This window comes from Lepisosteus platostomus, chromosome 28 (assembly GCF_059453375.1).
Source record: "Lepisosteus platostomus isolate fLepPlt1 chromosome 28, fLepPlt1.hap1, whole genome shotgun sequence".
Lineage (NCBI taxonomy): Eukaryota > Metazoa > Chordata > Actinopteri > Semionotiformes > Lepisosteidae > Lepisosteus > Lepisosteus platostomus.
Genome location: NC_142638.1, coordinates 6,509,822 through 6,524,899, shown reverse-complemented (window position 1 = coordinate 6,524,899; position 15,078 = coordinate 6,509,822). Strand labels below are relative to the sequence as shown.

The window sequence follows — 15,078 nt, the reverse complement described above, 5'->3', positions numbered from 1 at the left end:
ACTGGGAGGCTGCTGTAACCCTCGTTGTCATGGTTGCAGGTGCCTGTGATGGAAAACTCGGATGTTACCAGAGCGATCGGAATTCAAGATCAAACCCCTTTGTGTTTCTGACGCGCTTCACTCCCAGCGGATCTTATCTGGGGATCTCCCTGCTCCAATGTATATATACACATGGAAAAAGAGGAAAGCCAGTTTCACGGAGCAAACGGATGAACTGGGAATTCGTGCCTCCTTCCAGGGACTGTAGAGGGGGGCTCAGGTGAATGGGAGCTGGCATGCTGGCTGACTGCACCCAGGGGGACCTCCATTGCACCCAGTCCCCTCTGCTGATGCTAAGCCCGGCTCCGTTCCTGTGGCTGCTGCTCCTGCTGCTGTGTTATCAGGGCCCCGGAGCAGGGGGAGCGATTCCAGCGGGAGCGCGGACGCTTACTTATCTCCAGGCAGCAGGCAGCCGGAGCACGGCGGGATCACGCCTACCGAAAGGCCCGATCCCAAAGAAACAAATGCAGCTTTCAGATCAAAACCCGATTAGCAGCGCCGGCTCGCTCAGGTAATTATATTTCAGCTCTGGACTGGCAGTCTGTGTGCAGGGAGGTGGGGGGTGAGGCATAGAAGGAAACATCTTGAAGTAAAATTGCTGAGGACCTCATTTATTGTGCTCAGTGGGCCAAAATAGGAAATAAACATATCGAAAAGGTTCAGATCAAACAGACGCTGCTTTTTCCTTTCTACCCCAGCTGTATTTGAAATGGCTCTGGCACCGTTTCAGACAGGGCTGGCGTAACGTGTGCTTTCCGGCTGTCTGGCTCAGTCTCTGCAAGCTTGACTCTTCTGGCACCACAGGGCCAGAGTTGACTCTCTGACGGCCCCTGTACATGGGCTACACGCGTCCAGGAGATTCCTGCAGGTCTTGCATTCCGTAGATGATGACCTACAAAAATATCAAAGATGGCTTCCATACCGTGGCTTAAAGCTGGTCCACTATTGGCTCAGGATGAAGGTGGCATTTGTGCCCGGAGCTTAAGCTCCTTTGAACCTACAGAAAAAACAGCCATGTTCTAATTTGTGTCTCAGTATTGTTCGAATGTTGGACGAAAGGTCAAGCAAGGCAGGTCTTGGATACTGACAACAGTGGTCACATGAACAAAAGGACATAGAGCTGCCGTTGTTGGTCTGTATTGAAGGTGGAGTGACTCCAATTAGTTCAATCAACTCAATTTAAACAATTAAGCGCAGAGGTTTGTAATATAACCAGGGTATGCAGTGGCCTTCCTTTGATACATTTTCACGGAGTTCATTTACAGATTTACAAATTGTGCCAGTTATGAACCTAAGTTGTTTCAAAGTCTTTTTTTTTGGGAGAAATTCAGGATGTGGATGCAGGATGGTTTATTGTTCTGGGCCTGTACTGGACTTCTATACTACTTGGGACAGTGCTGTACTGGGCCTGTATGGTACCAGTTTAGAACAGAGCTTCTATGGTACCTGGGACTGTGACAGTTTTGTCACCCAGATTAACTTCAGTCTCACATTTTTCAGCTGTTCAGCTCCTGCGCTGTAGAATTTACTCTCTTAACAGGAAACAGGTTAAACCTCTCCGATGTGAAATGTGTCTCAGTTCATTTGTAGGCATGTTTCAGCGCTTGACTGAGGAGAGAAATTGCCCATCTTAGTTGATACAACACACCGCAATCCTGCCAGAGCAGGAAAGATATGATACAATAACAACGTGACTTGTTGCTGCCAGGAAAGGACAGAGCATTGAATATGTGACAACCAGCAGGATATTTATAAATAGCTACAAGGTAAATATACCATTAATCTTTAATACCCAAAGGGTATTGTTTATAACGCAGCTGTTATCGGTTTCCGTCTGCGTTTGCCGGTGAAAAGCAGTGGGGCCAGGCGTGAAAAACAGCACATTAACGGGATACCCCCCGGCCCCTCCCCGCCTCTTAGTGTATGTAGCGTTGCGAGTTGTTTGTTATAATTGGCAGAGTGGCTTACTGCGCTGTAACTATCAATACCACTCTCCTCTCCTGCCGGTGCCGGATTGCTTCCTGTCGTGTTGCCTAGTTTGATGGTTGCATAGAAACCGGGGACGGGCAGCACGCAGACAGCGGGAGCGCGCTCACGGCTCTGCGAGGAGGCGACTGTTCGCAAAGGTCTCCACTTGGCGAGCTCGGCGGCAGGGATGCGCCGTCCACAGAGGTAGGGGGATATTAGTCCTGCTGCCGGCGAGGAACGTCGCGAAACCCGGGCTTCTGCTTCCTATCCCCGCTTGCGCCTGCCTTCGGGCTGAAAGAGGCCGGACCGATACCGCTGCCGTGAGCAAGCCCATCAAGTTGACCGCTGCGCCAACCAGACGGCGGATTAGGAAAATACCACCATACAAAACCAAGGACTGTAAAGACGTTGCATGGAGTAGCCTTTAAAAAAAACACGATTTAAGGACGAGCGAATCAGCCTCTTAAAACCCGGCAATGAATGTTATTGTGTGTTGTTTCAGTGTCTGTTTTTAAGAAGAATCGTGGAAGTCAGATGTATTGATCCGAGACCCTTTTCGATGGTTCCACTGTCCGAACAGACTATTTCACGGTAAAATACCTCCAGAGGTCCAGTCTAACCCGCACCACCACGATCTGGCCCGGCGGATCCCGGATCGCGGATCCCGGTGAGTTCCCCTGCGTCCTTCCAGTTATAAGGCAAACTTTCTAACAGCACGTCCGATTGTTTTCAACCTTTTTACAAGAAACCGGAGGGCTGAGGTTTATGCGTTTTAATTGCAGGTCTGTGGAGGAAGATAGCCCGTGAATGCCTGTTGCCTAAAGGGGAATTCTGACGGGAAAAGGCGACACATTCTCTCCACGATAAACGGGTAAGGTTGTGTTGATTTCATCTCGATCGGGGGTAAAATAACAGTCATAGTAAATTACTTAACACGGAAAATGAGAAAGCGCGTTACTATTGTTGGCGCACTGCTAATGTTGTACGGGAAGTACGGAAAATACTGTATAAACAGCCTTAAATCATCAGTGGCCTATATAATTTCAGGAATTACTCAAATAATCATTTCTAGTGAGGAGGGGGATCGGCTTATTGAAAAAAAAATAGATCAGTACTGTACATTACAAAGATCCTGAAGTAAGTGTTAATGGGTGATCGCTCCGGCCCTAGGTTATAGAAGTTACTGCTCATGTTAACGAAAATCATTAATCATTAACGAGGGGTGTTCATTTCTTCTTTAATCTCCACCTTTTGAAAACGCTCATGCTGTGCTCTTCACATCTGACCGGGGGCACAGAGTGTATTCTAACCCTGACGTTCGCTGTTGGACAGAAAAGGGCTGTTGCGGACCCAGAGTATAGTCTAAAACACAGTTTTATTTTCGTCGTAGCCGATGCCGCCGCGGTCCCGATAGGGGGCACTGGGCCGAGGAGCGATTAATCTGCGACTATCTGTTCAAAATACCGGCCTCTCTATTAATAGGACGTGACAGGAGAAAGTACTTTACGAGCTGCTCTAGACGCGTAGCCGGAACTTTGATGTCGAGATTAATATAACGCAGCAGGCAAGTTGTCGCTAAGGGGTGTTAAACACAGCGCGGGGGGGTCGGGGGGATTGATTTTGGGAGTAAAAGGTTGCTGACGGGGCGTCGTCTTTTATCTTAAGGGGCTCTGACGGTCTTTTCCGTCCACTGTAACTTCCCTCGCGTATTGCAGAGCCGAGCAGTTCCGGAGGGAAAAATCCGTGAGTGGAGAGTTTTTGAGCATCCATGTGATAAATATATATACTGTATACTGTAGTATATGCGAGGAGAAGGGCTGGCGCTGTGCTGTATGGCTGTAATGCACGCATTACATCTCGCCGCCTAGTCTCTGTATCGCCGGTCCGCGGTCAAACAGCAGTGATGGAGACCCCACTTCGGGTACAAAGTCGAGAGGGAAACAGAAACAGTCTGTCGGGGTTCCAGGGCTGTCCGGTAGCTTTCCATCTGAAACTGGCCGCGGACTCGGATTCAATATTGTTCTCAGGTAAATCTGGGGTTTAGGAACAGCAACTCAACTCCAAAAATGGACGCTGCAAAGATCACGCAAAAGTGAGCGCGTTTTGCCCCTCATTTCCGACGAGTATAGAAACTTGCTGGTTTTCACTCCAACTCCACCTGCTTATTCAACTGAAGCCTTCTTAGAACCAGTAAGTTGCCTGACCGGAACATTTTGTTTCTGTCCTGCTCGAATGTTTGGATTTGGATGTTGGTCATGAAATGCAGTAGTTAAAAGGAAAACAGCTGACATTGATTCTCGTAAGAAGCCACTTAAGGGTATGGATGTGTAACTGAGGGCTTGGCCGGGGAAAAAAGTAAACGAGCGGGTGTGTGTGTGTGGGGGTCTCCAGGGCGAGGACTGGGAATATCTGGGCTAGATCCTAGGATGTGGAAGGAAGGGTGTTCTTTCTGCTCGGACGGATGACCGAGGCCGACCGACCCATTCCTGCCGCCTAGCAGCGCCGCGCGGTCCGCCGTCCGTCTGCTGGAGCCCAGCCGGGCCGCCGCGGTGCCGGGCCCGCCGGACGAGCGCCGAGCCCGTCGGTTTTGTTCGCCCGTTTGGCCGTCCTACAGAAACTCGCGGTAGACAATTGGGAAAATGCACTCCCAAAACGGCCTTAAACCCCTATTTCTATACGCAATTGTAGTTCTATTGACGCTTATAGCATCCCTTTTTTCACATTCACAAACATAAGCACAACGAATTGGGCGTACAGAAAATCAGATTAATACTAAGTTACTTTTTTATACAATTTCTCCTTGTCTATTGTATCTTTGTTACTATCACGTTTTAAGTTGACAAAGCTTGTATGCATGAATAGTCTACTGTGTGGAGATCGAGCGACTGGTGCATGTTTTTTTTAAAAAAAAACCTTTTCTATTCCTAATGTATTAGTTACATCAGTATTTCCCCCATATACACAAAACAGGTTGTTAACGCATAGCGCTACAGGTAAAAAAGTCAGGTACTGTAAAGTACCTCTGTGCGCCCTGTGTTAGTTTCAGTGACACTGATGAATCGTTATTATGTGTGTGCAACACATTCCTATTGAACCTAACAGCTCTCCGGTTTGGAACTGTTAAGTGTTAATGACTTTGACTATACCAATACGATTGCCCTCAATATTGTTAAGGGTAGGCGATGTACTTAACTGCGCTGGGCCAACATCGGAGATGCAATCGTTTATATATCTGGCGGTTTTCGTCTGCAGTGCATTAAAACACGCTGTTGGGCCTATACTGAATAAATACGTATATGGATTGCTAATATGTAGTCCTATTTTATTTACACAATCAACGGGCCCTAATTAACTTTTAAAGCTATGCATTGGATCGTGGTTTGACAGGAAGGCGGTGCAATTCTATACGGGAAGCGGGTAATTGACTGCGAAACGCGATTGCGAGACAGCCGTAGAAGCAGATGTCGGGGAGCCAAGAGCTGCTGGAAGACATCTGTATAAATAGATCAGGCGAAGAAACGTCGGCGGTGTTCGCGGTTTCGCAAAACGGGGGGAAAAAAGTTAGCAAGTCTTGTTTTTTCGGTTTACTGAGAACCCACGCGAACAAGAGCCTTTCCTGGCCCTTTAGAATTTTCCTTTTTTAATTAAAACCGAACGTAATGGTTATGTAAAAGGTGACATAAAAAGTTAAAGTTAGTAAAGGTTTAGTGGCCTATGTCGGCTTCTGGACAGCGCTGGGGAGCCATCGCTTTAGGCGTCAGCTGATGCAGGAGATCAAAAGGATATTCTATCTAATGTAAGCGGGTAATTTCCCAGGTGTATACTGTATACTGCGGCGTACTTTCTCTTTCAGGTGGGCAGGTGCGATATAGCCATACACCAGAGCGTTTCGGTAGCGCAACATGTGTCCCCCGCCGGCCCCCCCTCAAGATCAGGTGCCGTTACAACGGAAAAGAATTAAAGACGAAGGCAGAATACTCTTCTCTCGGAGTGTAGTTATATTGTCGGCCTTTTCCTACACGGCACAATACCAGCTACACACACACACACAAATCGATGACCTGAACTCCTCAGCTCGCTTAAACGCTCCTTCTCTCGGCAGCCTGACTCTTCTCGCTCCTGTGTCGTCACAACGACCTTTCACCCTCTCACCTCTGAAACTCGCCATTCGTTTTAGAGCTCACAAAACTCTTCACATTTCCCGAATTGTGTCTTACACTAACAGGCATCGACACGAGAACGCACAAAGTATCAGCGAGAGGGCAAGAACACGGACCCCTGAAGTTTGGTTGTGCGCAAATTCCGCCTTAAATATGGCTGCTGTTTCCCAGCCCAAACAGGGCGGTGGCGTTACTTGAGCTTGCCAAGCTCTGAAGAGCATGGACATCGTTTTATAGTTTTTAGATTTCAGAACATTGCAAGAACTGTACAGCGTTTTGAGCCAGTGAGTCACTTTTCACGGTCTCAAGAAGAAGAAAGTAACCACACTCTTTTCCCGTGTCCTGAGTGGATATACGTGTCCCTGTTGTCATGAAAGACGATTCATACCAATTTCGTTACAATATCGAAACTTAATGAAAACCGTTATTGTTACTGTATGCTAATGTGCTTATAAAGATGCGCATTTATGTTTTTAAAATATCGTTTCTCTTGCCCGTTGTTGGTACTGCATTAATGATAGCTGTTTTTTTTATAAGTGAGGTGTTTAGAATTTCGTATCTCCAGGAATTCCTGTTCGATGGTTCAAGTGAGTTCTGGTTAATGACGCGGTCTAGATTACGGGGCTCATCCTAGACTTTGAGCCCCTTGAGAGCCTTCGGATATATTCTGAAGACACTTTTTACAAATGGTATTTCTTGGCATCTGATGAGACTTTGAATTACAGCGTGGCCTGTTTGATGGGTTCCTCTCGGGGGATGGTCAGTAATGCGATACTAAAAGGTACTTGGAGATTGATTTCATTTTTAATCTTGGTAAGTGGATTTCCAAGTGGTCAGCAGTCATTTTTCAAGAGCGTTAGGGCAAGATGGTCATGTGTTATCATACCAAAGATGCATAATTAGATGAGAGGGTTGTATAACGGTGCTCCATTTGGGATAGGAGAGGGATAACCCTCCATCTTAATAAAAAAAACAAAGAAACTCAGAGTTAAGGACCTTTGCATTGTGCCTCATTGGCCCAGGATATTCTACCAATTAGCAGCCTTAATAGCCGTTAATATTAAGAGCATTATCTGCATTGATATGCTTATTAACATGCTCCCGCAAGACTTTGAAGCGAGACAGGCAGCATCTTATCTGCAGAATGATACAGGAACACTCCAGCGCACAGACTCTAACACACAAGAAACAGCTGGCCTCAGTCCCACAAGAGGCATGTTCTGCTTGTCTGGGTGAAAGATGACTGCTGCTTCTTGTGCAGCTGTGTAGCTGTCCAAGGTCCTGACAGCCTTGTCTGGAACCCCCTTGTATCTGAATTAGCCAGCCAGCACGACAGGGGAAGAAGCACTGTCTGATTCCGCTGAACAGGGCCTGGGACTGCTCTAAGCATTTTGCACGTGTGCTGTGCCCCTGCATCCATTCCCTGTGAGGGTGTGAGCACTTCTCTTTGCACAGTGCCCGTGTAAACCTAGGAATATGGTTCTCTGTGTTACCAGCCTGGATACTACAAGACAAACTGTCACACCCTCCTTGTAGGGATTGTGCTATCTTTTACCCATCTGCCCATTGCCTAGATCAACATCACAATTTCAAAAACAAATCAGATGCATTTGAATTCTTTGCACTTCTGCAGTTAGTCAAAGCAGAGTGTGATGCAAATGGAGTAGATGGCTGCGGATTTTTTTACGGGTGTGATGGAGTATGTCTGCCACTTGGCTCTTTTATTGTTCCCTGCCTCTCCTCTTCAGGGCTGACTGGATGTGAGATGTGAGCAGCTCTCTGATGGTAACAGGGGACTCTCCTTCCAGGAGTATGCCTGTATCCCACGATGCCGCTGCTGGTGGACTGGCTGCTGCGCTACTCTGTGGTGATGTGTCTGTTGCTGCACAGCCTGGTGCTGCTGACGTTCTGCTTCCACCACGCGGCCACCAGCTGCGCCAGGGGCTGCTACTGCTCCGAGCGGCCGGGGGGCGCGAAGACGGTGCGCTGCAGCAGCCTGGGGCTCACCGAGATCCCCCGGGACATCCCTAACGACACCCAGCAGCTCTACCTGGACTACAACCACATCACCACCGTGCCCGCCCACGCCTTCCGCGAGCTGCCCCTGCTCGGCGAGCTGGACCTGTCCCACAACGAGCTCGCCAAGCTGGAGCCGGGGGCCTTCCGGGGCCTGGCTGGCTCGCTGGAGTTCCTGGACCTCTCCTCCAACAAGCTCATGACCCTCAGCTCGGAGGCCTTCGAGAGCCTCCGGGCCCGGACCAACTTCTCCAACAACCGCTGGCACTGCGACTGTACCCTGTGGACCCAGCTGCACAAACTGAAGCTCCAGCCACTGTCGTTGGCAGGAATCATCTGTCAGACTGCCCTGCCTGAGGAGTACAAGGGCAGCCCTTTCCTGCTGGTCAAGGATAAGGACTTCTGCATTGCCTTGAAGAAGACTACCGACGTGGCCATGTTGGTCACCATGTTTGCCTGGTTCACCATGGTCATCTCCTACCTGGTGTACTACGTCAGGCAGAACCAGGAGGATGCACGACGCCACCTGGAGTACCTCAAGTCCTTGCCCAGCAAGCAGAGGAAGTCTGAGGAGTCTTCCACGATCAGCACGGTGGTGTAGGGGGGGCTGGGGCCGGGGTAAAACAGTTCCTAGGAGGAAGGAAACTGAGATTATTCCAGTTCTGGTGCAACGTCTACATCTCATTGCCGATCATGGGCATTCAGAGCCAACATGGCAGGAAAGAGGTTGCAGTTGCATGTCTATACTGGTATGGAAAAGAGTTGGACCAGCAGGGCTTGGACAGTGGTAGGCTATATTACCCCGTTCAAGGGCAGACAGATGAAAAGGGCAGAAATCTAAGCACTTCAGAGTCTCTGTGGCCCATTTGCTTTGTGCTCTTAAAAGCAGAAGGCTGGCCTACAGTGCATTTCCTGAACTACATTACACGGCAATAAATTTACACAATGGGAAAAAACGGCTTTGGTCAGATTCCATTAGCTGCACAAATGGTAACATTCATATCAGTTAAGCAATTTACCAAAACTGTGTAGGATGAACTAGGGAACAAAGCAACAGCAATTGACTTGCAGACGTTTGAACTTTTCTTAGTTTTTCTACTCTCAGTAGGGAAAGTGCAGATTTATTGCTCAAACGCATAAGGAGATGTAACGTTAACTAGATAACGGGGAATTTACATATGCGTAAATGGCGCCAGTGTAGATTTCACTGGGTTTTGCAATGATCTCAATGACATTTACTCCTTTGATCACAGGTTTGGAGAGGCAAAACACACAACTCGCCACAGACAAACCAGACATAATCAGCAGATGGCTACAGGACATGTATGAGAGGGGCGACATTGGTATGTCCTGTGAATACGCTTACCTTGCAGCTCAAAGATAGCCGTCGATCCATTACAGCATCTGTGACATTGAAACGCTGACCCTGCGGGAGCTCTGTTTCTCCTCCCCTTCCCCCCCGTAGATTTCAGGAGCACAAAAAGAAACAGAACAATGGAATAAATGAATAGATGGATAAAACAAAAACAAACTGGGCAATTTTGTCACCTTCCTTTCCTGACGGCTTATAAAAGCGATGCTGTTTCATTCCAGGAATGGACAGCGAGTGAACACTTACTTGCTTGGAACCTGTCCCACTCATTCCACCTGAAAAGCCTTTGAGCTGTGATACTGTCACGTCCTGGCCAGTGCTTAATCTTTAAGCTGCTTACGTTGTACACCTTAGGTTTGGGTTATGAGGCCTCTGTTGTACCTGGTCAGGGAACGGACCTCTGTCCTCTGTTCAATCGGCCACACGAAGAACTGAGCTTCAGGCCACAGCCTTGAAGACTGGAAGTTTCTGTACTGCTGGATCCATGTGTGGTAATCTGAATAAACATACTGTTACCACCCACTTCTGTGAAAAGAAACAACTTTATGCGTATCTTTACATGTGTTTTCTTTTGCAAAGTGCATGGAGACAGTTGTTCTCTGGGTCAAGCTACTACTGGGGGGTGCCCAGCTCACGGTTCCCCCAGAAAGTCAACACCAGCTGTGCTGCAGATTCATCAGACCTGCGTAATACCAGACAGAAATACTGTTGTATACCTTGACAGCTGTGTGTTACAGGAAGCACCCAGTCAGTATCTCTATACCTCAGCTGTAATACAGTGAGTCTCCAACCCTGGTCCTAGAGAGTCCCAGTCCAGTTATTCTAATGGGTCACCCTAAATCACATTTTATTAAGGTTTAGGGACACTTGTTGAAGCAATTGATTGTTAAACAAGTAATATTTGAATGAAGGGAAAACCGGTTCTTGAGGGCTGAAGGATATTCTGAGTTTTGTCCCAAAGTATCTCTAAATTACTTACGTAAACATGCCACCTGTTTAATTGACCATAGTTCAATTGTTCCAGGCCTTTAGAAATTGATTATTTAAAGGCTCCAGGTGCAGAGGATGGGAAATTCCATAGACTGGGACACACCATGTGGAACCAGTTGTGTTTTTCACTGCAACGTTGATAGCTTAAATTCAGGCCACCAACAGAGGGAGCCACTGAAATAGGATCCATGCTCGGCAGTGGAAAATGCCAGTTATTTGTTCTCAGAGAGTATCCCTTTCCTAAAATCCCATACCAGTCCTTGGCCTAAGGAGGAATCCATCCTAAATATGAATGTCTTGCTGTGATCATCAGCTCCAGTGCCTTGTGCTCACCCAGCTCATAAAGTATAATCATAATAAAATCTAACTACAAGAAAAATCACCTGCTGGCAAGGGAGGTGTAAAGATGTTTCTCGGCTCTCCCTGCCAAACCCCTGCCTGACTGTTTCACTCAGGCATCAGAGCAGTAAGCCATTTGGATCACAACCGAAAGAAATGCACTGCAGGATTAGAAGAAAATGGAAAAAAAAAAAACGTGCTTGTTGTTTTTCAATCTTTATGTCTGACAGAGACGTAACAGGGAGAGTGTCATAGCACAGGCCGAGCCAAAGTCTGCTGCCCTGCCTAACCCCGATTCTCAAAGCCATCAGCAAGTGGCAAGCGAGATGTTCTCTGCACTGCTCTGTAGGACCGTCTCTGATTTGGCGCCCCCTGCTGGGCGCGGGAGGGACATCTCCCGTCGCTGCAGTGACGATCAACGGGCAGAGCGCAGATCTGCAGGAGCGCGATTCCCAACACTACCCCGTGGACAAAATAAATACGGCTGTCCATTTTCGGTGGTTTTGCGCCGATTGCTGTTTCTCCCAATAGATTTCACGCTGCGTCGGCTTTCTCTTAAACTAGCTGTTTTTCTCACATATATCCGTCACCCCCCTAAAAAAAAAACACCAACCCCCAGATATACTTCAAAGAAACAGGAACACGGGAGGTGGACAACAGGTCCCCCTCGGACATTTTTCTTTTAAAAAAGAAAAAAAAGCATCTTAAATATACGGGCGATATCAAACGAACGAGATGTATTCATGTGATACCGTGTCGCAGGTGCTCGGCGTGAACCCAGTTCGGATTTGGGCTTCAGTTACTGTCCGTCCCGAAACCGGTTCGCTCCCGCAAGCACACAGCAAGGCCGCAGACGTGAACAGAGCAGCAGCCTGTCAAAATAATTTGCTCCACGGCGCTCACGGAGCTGCTGCAGTAAGATTTAATAGATGTGGTGTTTTTTCCCCCCCGCCAAAAGACTCTTTGATTTTCAGAAGCGATTAGTCACCACGATGCATTAATGATAATCTACGCCTGAATAAAATAACGACGGGGATAGAAATAATAGACATCGCCCGATGGTAAAAACAGGGACTTCAAATTTTCCGCCTCTTCTAGTCTAGCTGATCTAGAAGCTACTGTGCTTCAGAACAGCGCGGGCTGGCCTGTTTTTTTTATCGCTGCAGGCAGCAAATTAAAAACTAAAAAACGCATGAACAGGGGTTTCACTGGTAATGCAATACTGCCGGCGCTTCCTCTCGGCTGCAGTCCATTTCAAATTTCAGCCAGGGTAGTATTACAGCGGGGCACGGAGCGGGCCGGCCAGCGCTGACCCCAGACACGCTGCTCTGGTGTGTGTTACCGATGCCTGATAATGGCACACAAAAGGACCAGATTGTATAACCGCTTCAATTTAGCAGAGCGCGTCTCGGTAAAAGCACACTGGATCAAGTTGCAGATTAAAATGCCTCCGGCCTCGTTACCCCGAACGTGTGCAGATTACTGATGAGTTCACTGAGCACACAGGGGGATCCCCACAGTGTTCACTGAGCACTCAGGGGGATCCCCACAGTGTTCACTGAGCACACAGGGGGATCCCCACAGTGTTCACTGAGCACACAGGGGGATCCCCACAGTGTTCACTGAGCACACAGGGGGATCCCCACAGTGTTCACTGAGCACACAGGGGATCCCCACAGTGTTCACTGAGCACACAGGGGGATCCCCACAGTGTTCACTGAGCACACAGGGGGATCCCCACAGTGTTCACTGAGCACACAGGGGGATCCCCACAGTGTTCACTGAGCACTCAGGGGGATCCCCACAGTGTTCACTGAGCACACAGGGGGATCCCCACAGTGTTCACTGAGCACACAGGGGGATCCCCACAGTGTTCACTGAGCACACAGGGGGATCCCCACAGTGTTCACTGAGCACACAGGGGGATCCCCACAGTGTTCACTGAGCACACAGGGGATCCCCACAGTGTTCACTGAGCACACAGGGGGATCCCCACAGTGTTCACTGAGCACACAGGGGGATCCCCACAGTGTTCACTGAGCACACAGGGGGATCCCCATAGTGTTCACTGAGCACACAGGGGGATCCCCACAGTGTTCACTGAGCACACAGGGGGATCCCCACAGTGTTCACTGAGCACACAGGGGGATCCCCACAGTGTTCACTGAGCATACAGGGGGATCCCCACAGTGTTCCTCTGCTGTACTGCTGGAGCACAGTTTGGTTGGTTGGGGGGCTTTCCATCATGCAGCCCCCCCCCCCCGCTGAAAGTTAGTGACTGACAGATTAAGCACAAAGAAGATAACAGCACAAAGATGAGGAGACCTGACTTTGTGTTTTCTTTGCATAAGCACTACGCCGGTGTTTACAAACATACTGTATAAGGCTACATGGGTGCATAGGCCATCGTACATGCCATTACCATGGTATAGTAGTAGAGGATGCTGTTGACTGCTTGGAAAAAAAAGACTGTGAAGGGGCAAGTGTGGAGACCAGCACTTCAGTGATGGAGGTTATAGCATGCACAAGCTACAGAACCCGTGCCTTAAAGACTGGCTCCCAGTGTGCGGAAAAGGCGCCTCATTTTATATAGCCTGTCTTGGTTTCTATGTTTATTTATAATGCACAACCTGCAATTAAGGAGCCCAAGCTCAGTGCTGGAGGGACTAAGGGCTTGTGCCATAAGGGTATCGATTTCTAGCACAGCCAGCATGGCCTGGGTGTGGCGTTCCCTCACATAATGAGCTCTGATCTGTTCTTTCATCTTTCTGCTCAGCTCCACATGCCAATAGTCCCCTCTGAAGGGAGGCAGTTTCCATGGCAACCGCATACTATTTCTTACATAACCCCCCCCTCGATCCCCCCACCACTCCCCTGGCCCTTTGAAGATCACTGTAACTCTGGTGCTCTGATTACGTAACACAATATACATATCAGTGGCTTGTACAGCAGAGAGATGAATAGCTCCATCACAGCAAGTGGGCAGCAGCAAGGTGCTCTTCCCTACACAGCATCATGACACCTTTCTCTGCAGTGGGATGACTACCACCTGATGAAGAGGAAAGCTGTGTCTCCATTACCGATCCACTGTCTGACAACACCACAGGGCTGGAAAGGTGCCCTGTTTGCACCCTGTTTTGTATAGTTCTGAAGCGTGAACCTAGGGCTAACAAACGTTACAAATCAAAAACAAACTCCATCCCTCCATTTTCAGAATGCCCTGACATGGGCTATGGCAAGCCAGAGCCTATCGCAGACGTATAGCCCAGGACCGAGGACTCACAACAGCACTCAGCCCGGACACCAGTGCATCACAGGGGCAACAGAGAAAGACGAGAATTCAGAAGAGCCAATCAAAGAAAGGTAACAATTTAGAACAGCCAATCAGAGAACAGTGACATTTAAAAATAGCCAGTCAACCCTAACCAACATGTTTCTGGGAGATGGAAAGAATCTGGAGCCCCTGCAGAAAACACCACCAAATGTAGGAAGAACATTATAACTATCGGGAATGACAGAGACAGATGCCTAAGGCCAGCATCAAACCCAGTACCCTGGATCTGTAAGAAATACACACTGACCTCCATACCATCATGCCTCCTAGTTTCCTATATTGTTACTATTGATTTATTTAATTTTTCCTCATAGTATTCCAACTATGCCCCTTTGTTAGTTCACTGAGATCAACCAAAATGAAGGAGGCCAGCAACCTAAATAAAAACACATCTCAAGAGGTATTTGAATAAAGTGTAAAAGGCACAAAGCCGTTCTATTGAACAGCAGAAATTAAAAGTATCATTTATTTTGAAAAGTAAGTAGGTGCACAATCATTTATGCATTTTTCACAGACCTGAAAACACGCAACAGTAAAGTAATTCTCTGATCGGCACAGACGTCTCATGTTACATAAGGGTTCCCTCCAACTGCTTACATAAAGTGTCTTTGATCTATCCACACATGCAACCCTTTTCTCCAAAAATAAAGGCTATGCCTTTAAGTGCAGAATTCTCAATCATGCCCAGTATCAGAGATTGAAATATTCTTAGTTTTCACTATGTATGTGGCTATGCAGGACTGGATAATGGACTGTGGCTATAGAGGACTGGATAGTGGACTGTGGCTGTACAGGACTGGACTGCAAAAATATTGTCTCTAACAGGACTTCTCAGATCCAGACCCCAGTGTCCACAATCC

At 48.0% G+C, this 15,078-nt stretch overlaps 1 protein-coding gene across 7 annotated transcripts; it reads left to right on the top strand.

The window, feature by feature from the left end:
* lrrc3ca (leucine rich repeat containing 3Ca) lies at positions 1–10,077 on the top strand. 7 transcript variants are annotated; one of them, XM_088623295.1, is made up of 5 exons: positions 1–550; positions 2,077–2,211; positions 2,510–2,674; positions 2,790–2,878; positions 7,916–10,077. In XM_088623295.1, the coding sequence occupies exon 5, from the start codon at positions 7,996–7,998 to the stop codon at positions 8,782–8,784; it is 789 nt and encodes a 262-aa protein (XP_088479421.1). In that variant the 5' UTR covers positions 1–550; positions 2,077–2,211; positions 2,510–2,674; positions 2,790–2,878; positions 7,916–7,995; the 3' UTR covers positions 8,785–10,077. The 7 variants fall into 7 exon arrangements, 6 of the variants coding, with proteins under 6 accessions (XP_088479421.1, XP_088479423.1, XP_088479424.1 ...); XR_015931022.1 differs by lacking the exon at positions 1–550 and having other exon boundaries at positions 1,854–2,211; positions 7,916–9,526; positions 9,910–10,077; XM_088623299.1 differs by lacking the exon at positions 1–550 and adding an exon at positions 3,673–4,197 and having other exon boundaries at positions 1,854–2,211.
* Positions 10,078–15,078: the final 5,001 nt, after the last annotated feature.

Coding starts and splice junctions, on each gene's coding strand:
- lrrc3ca (XM_088623297.1), top strand. CDS start 7,996: ATGCCGCTGCTGGTGGACTGGCTGCTGCGCTACTCTGTGGTGATGTGT.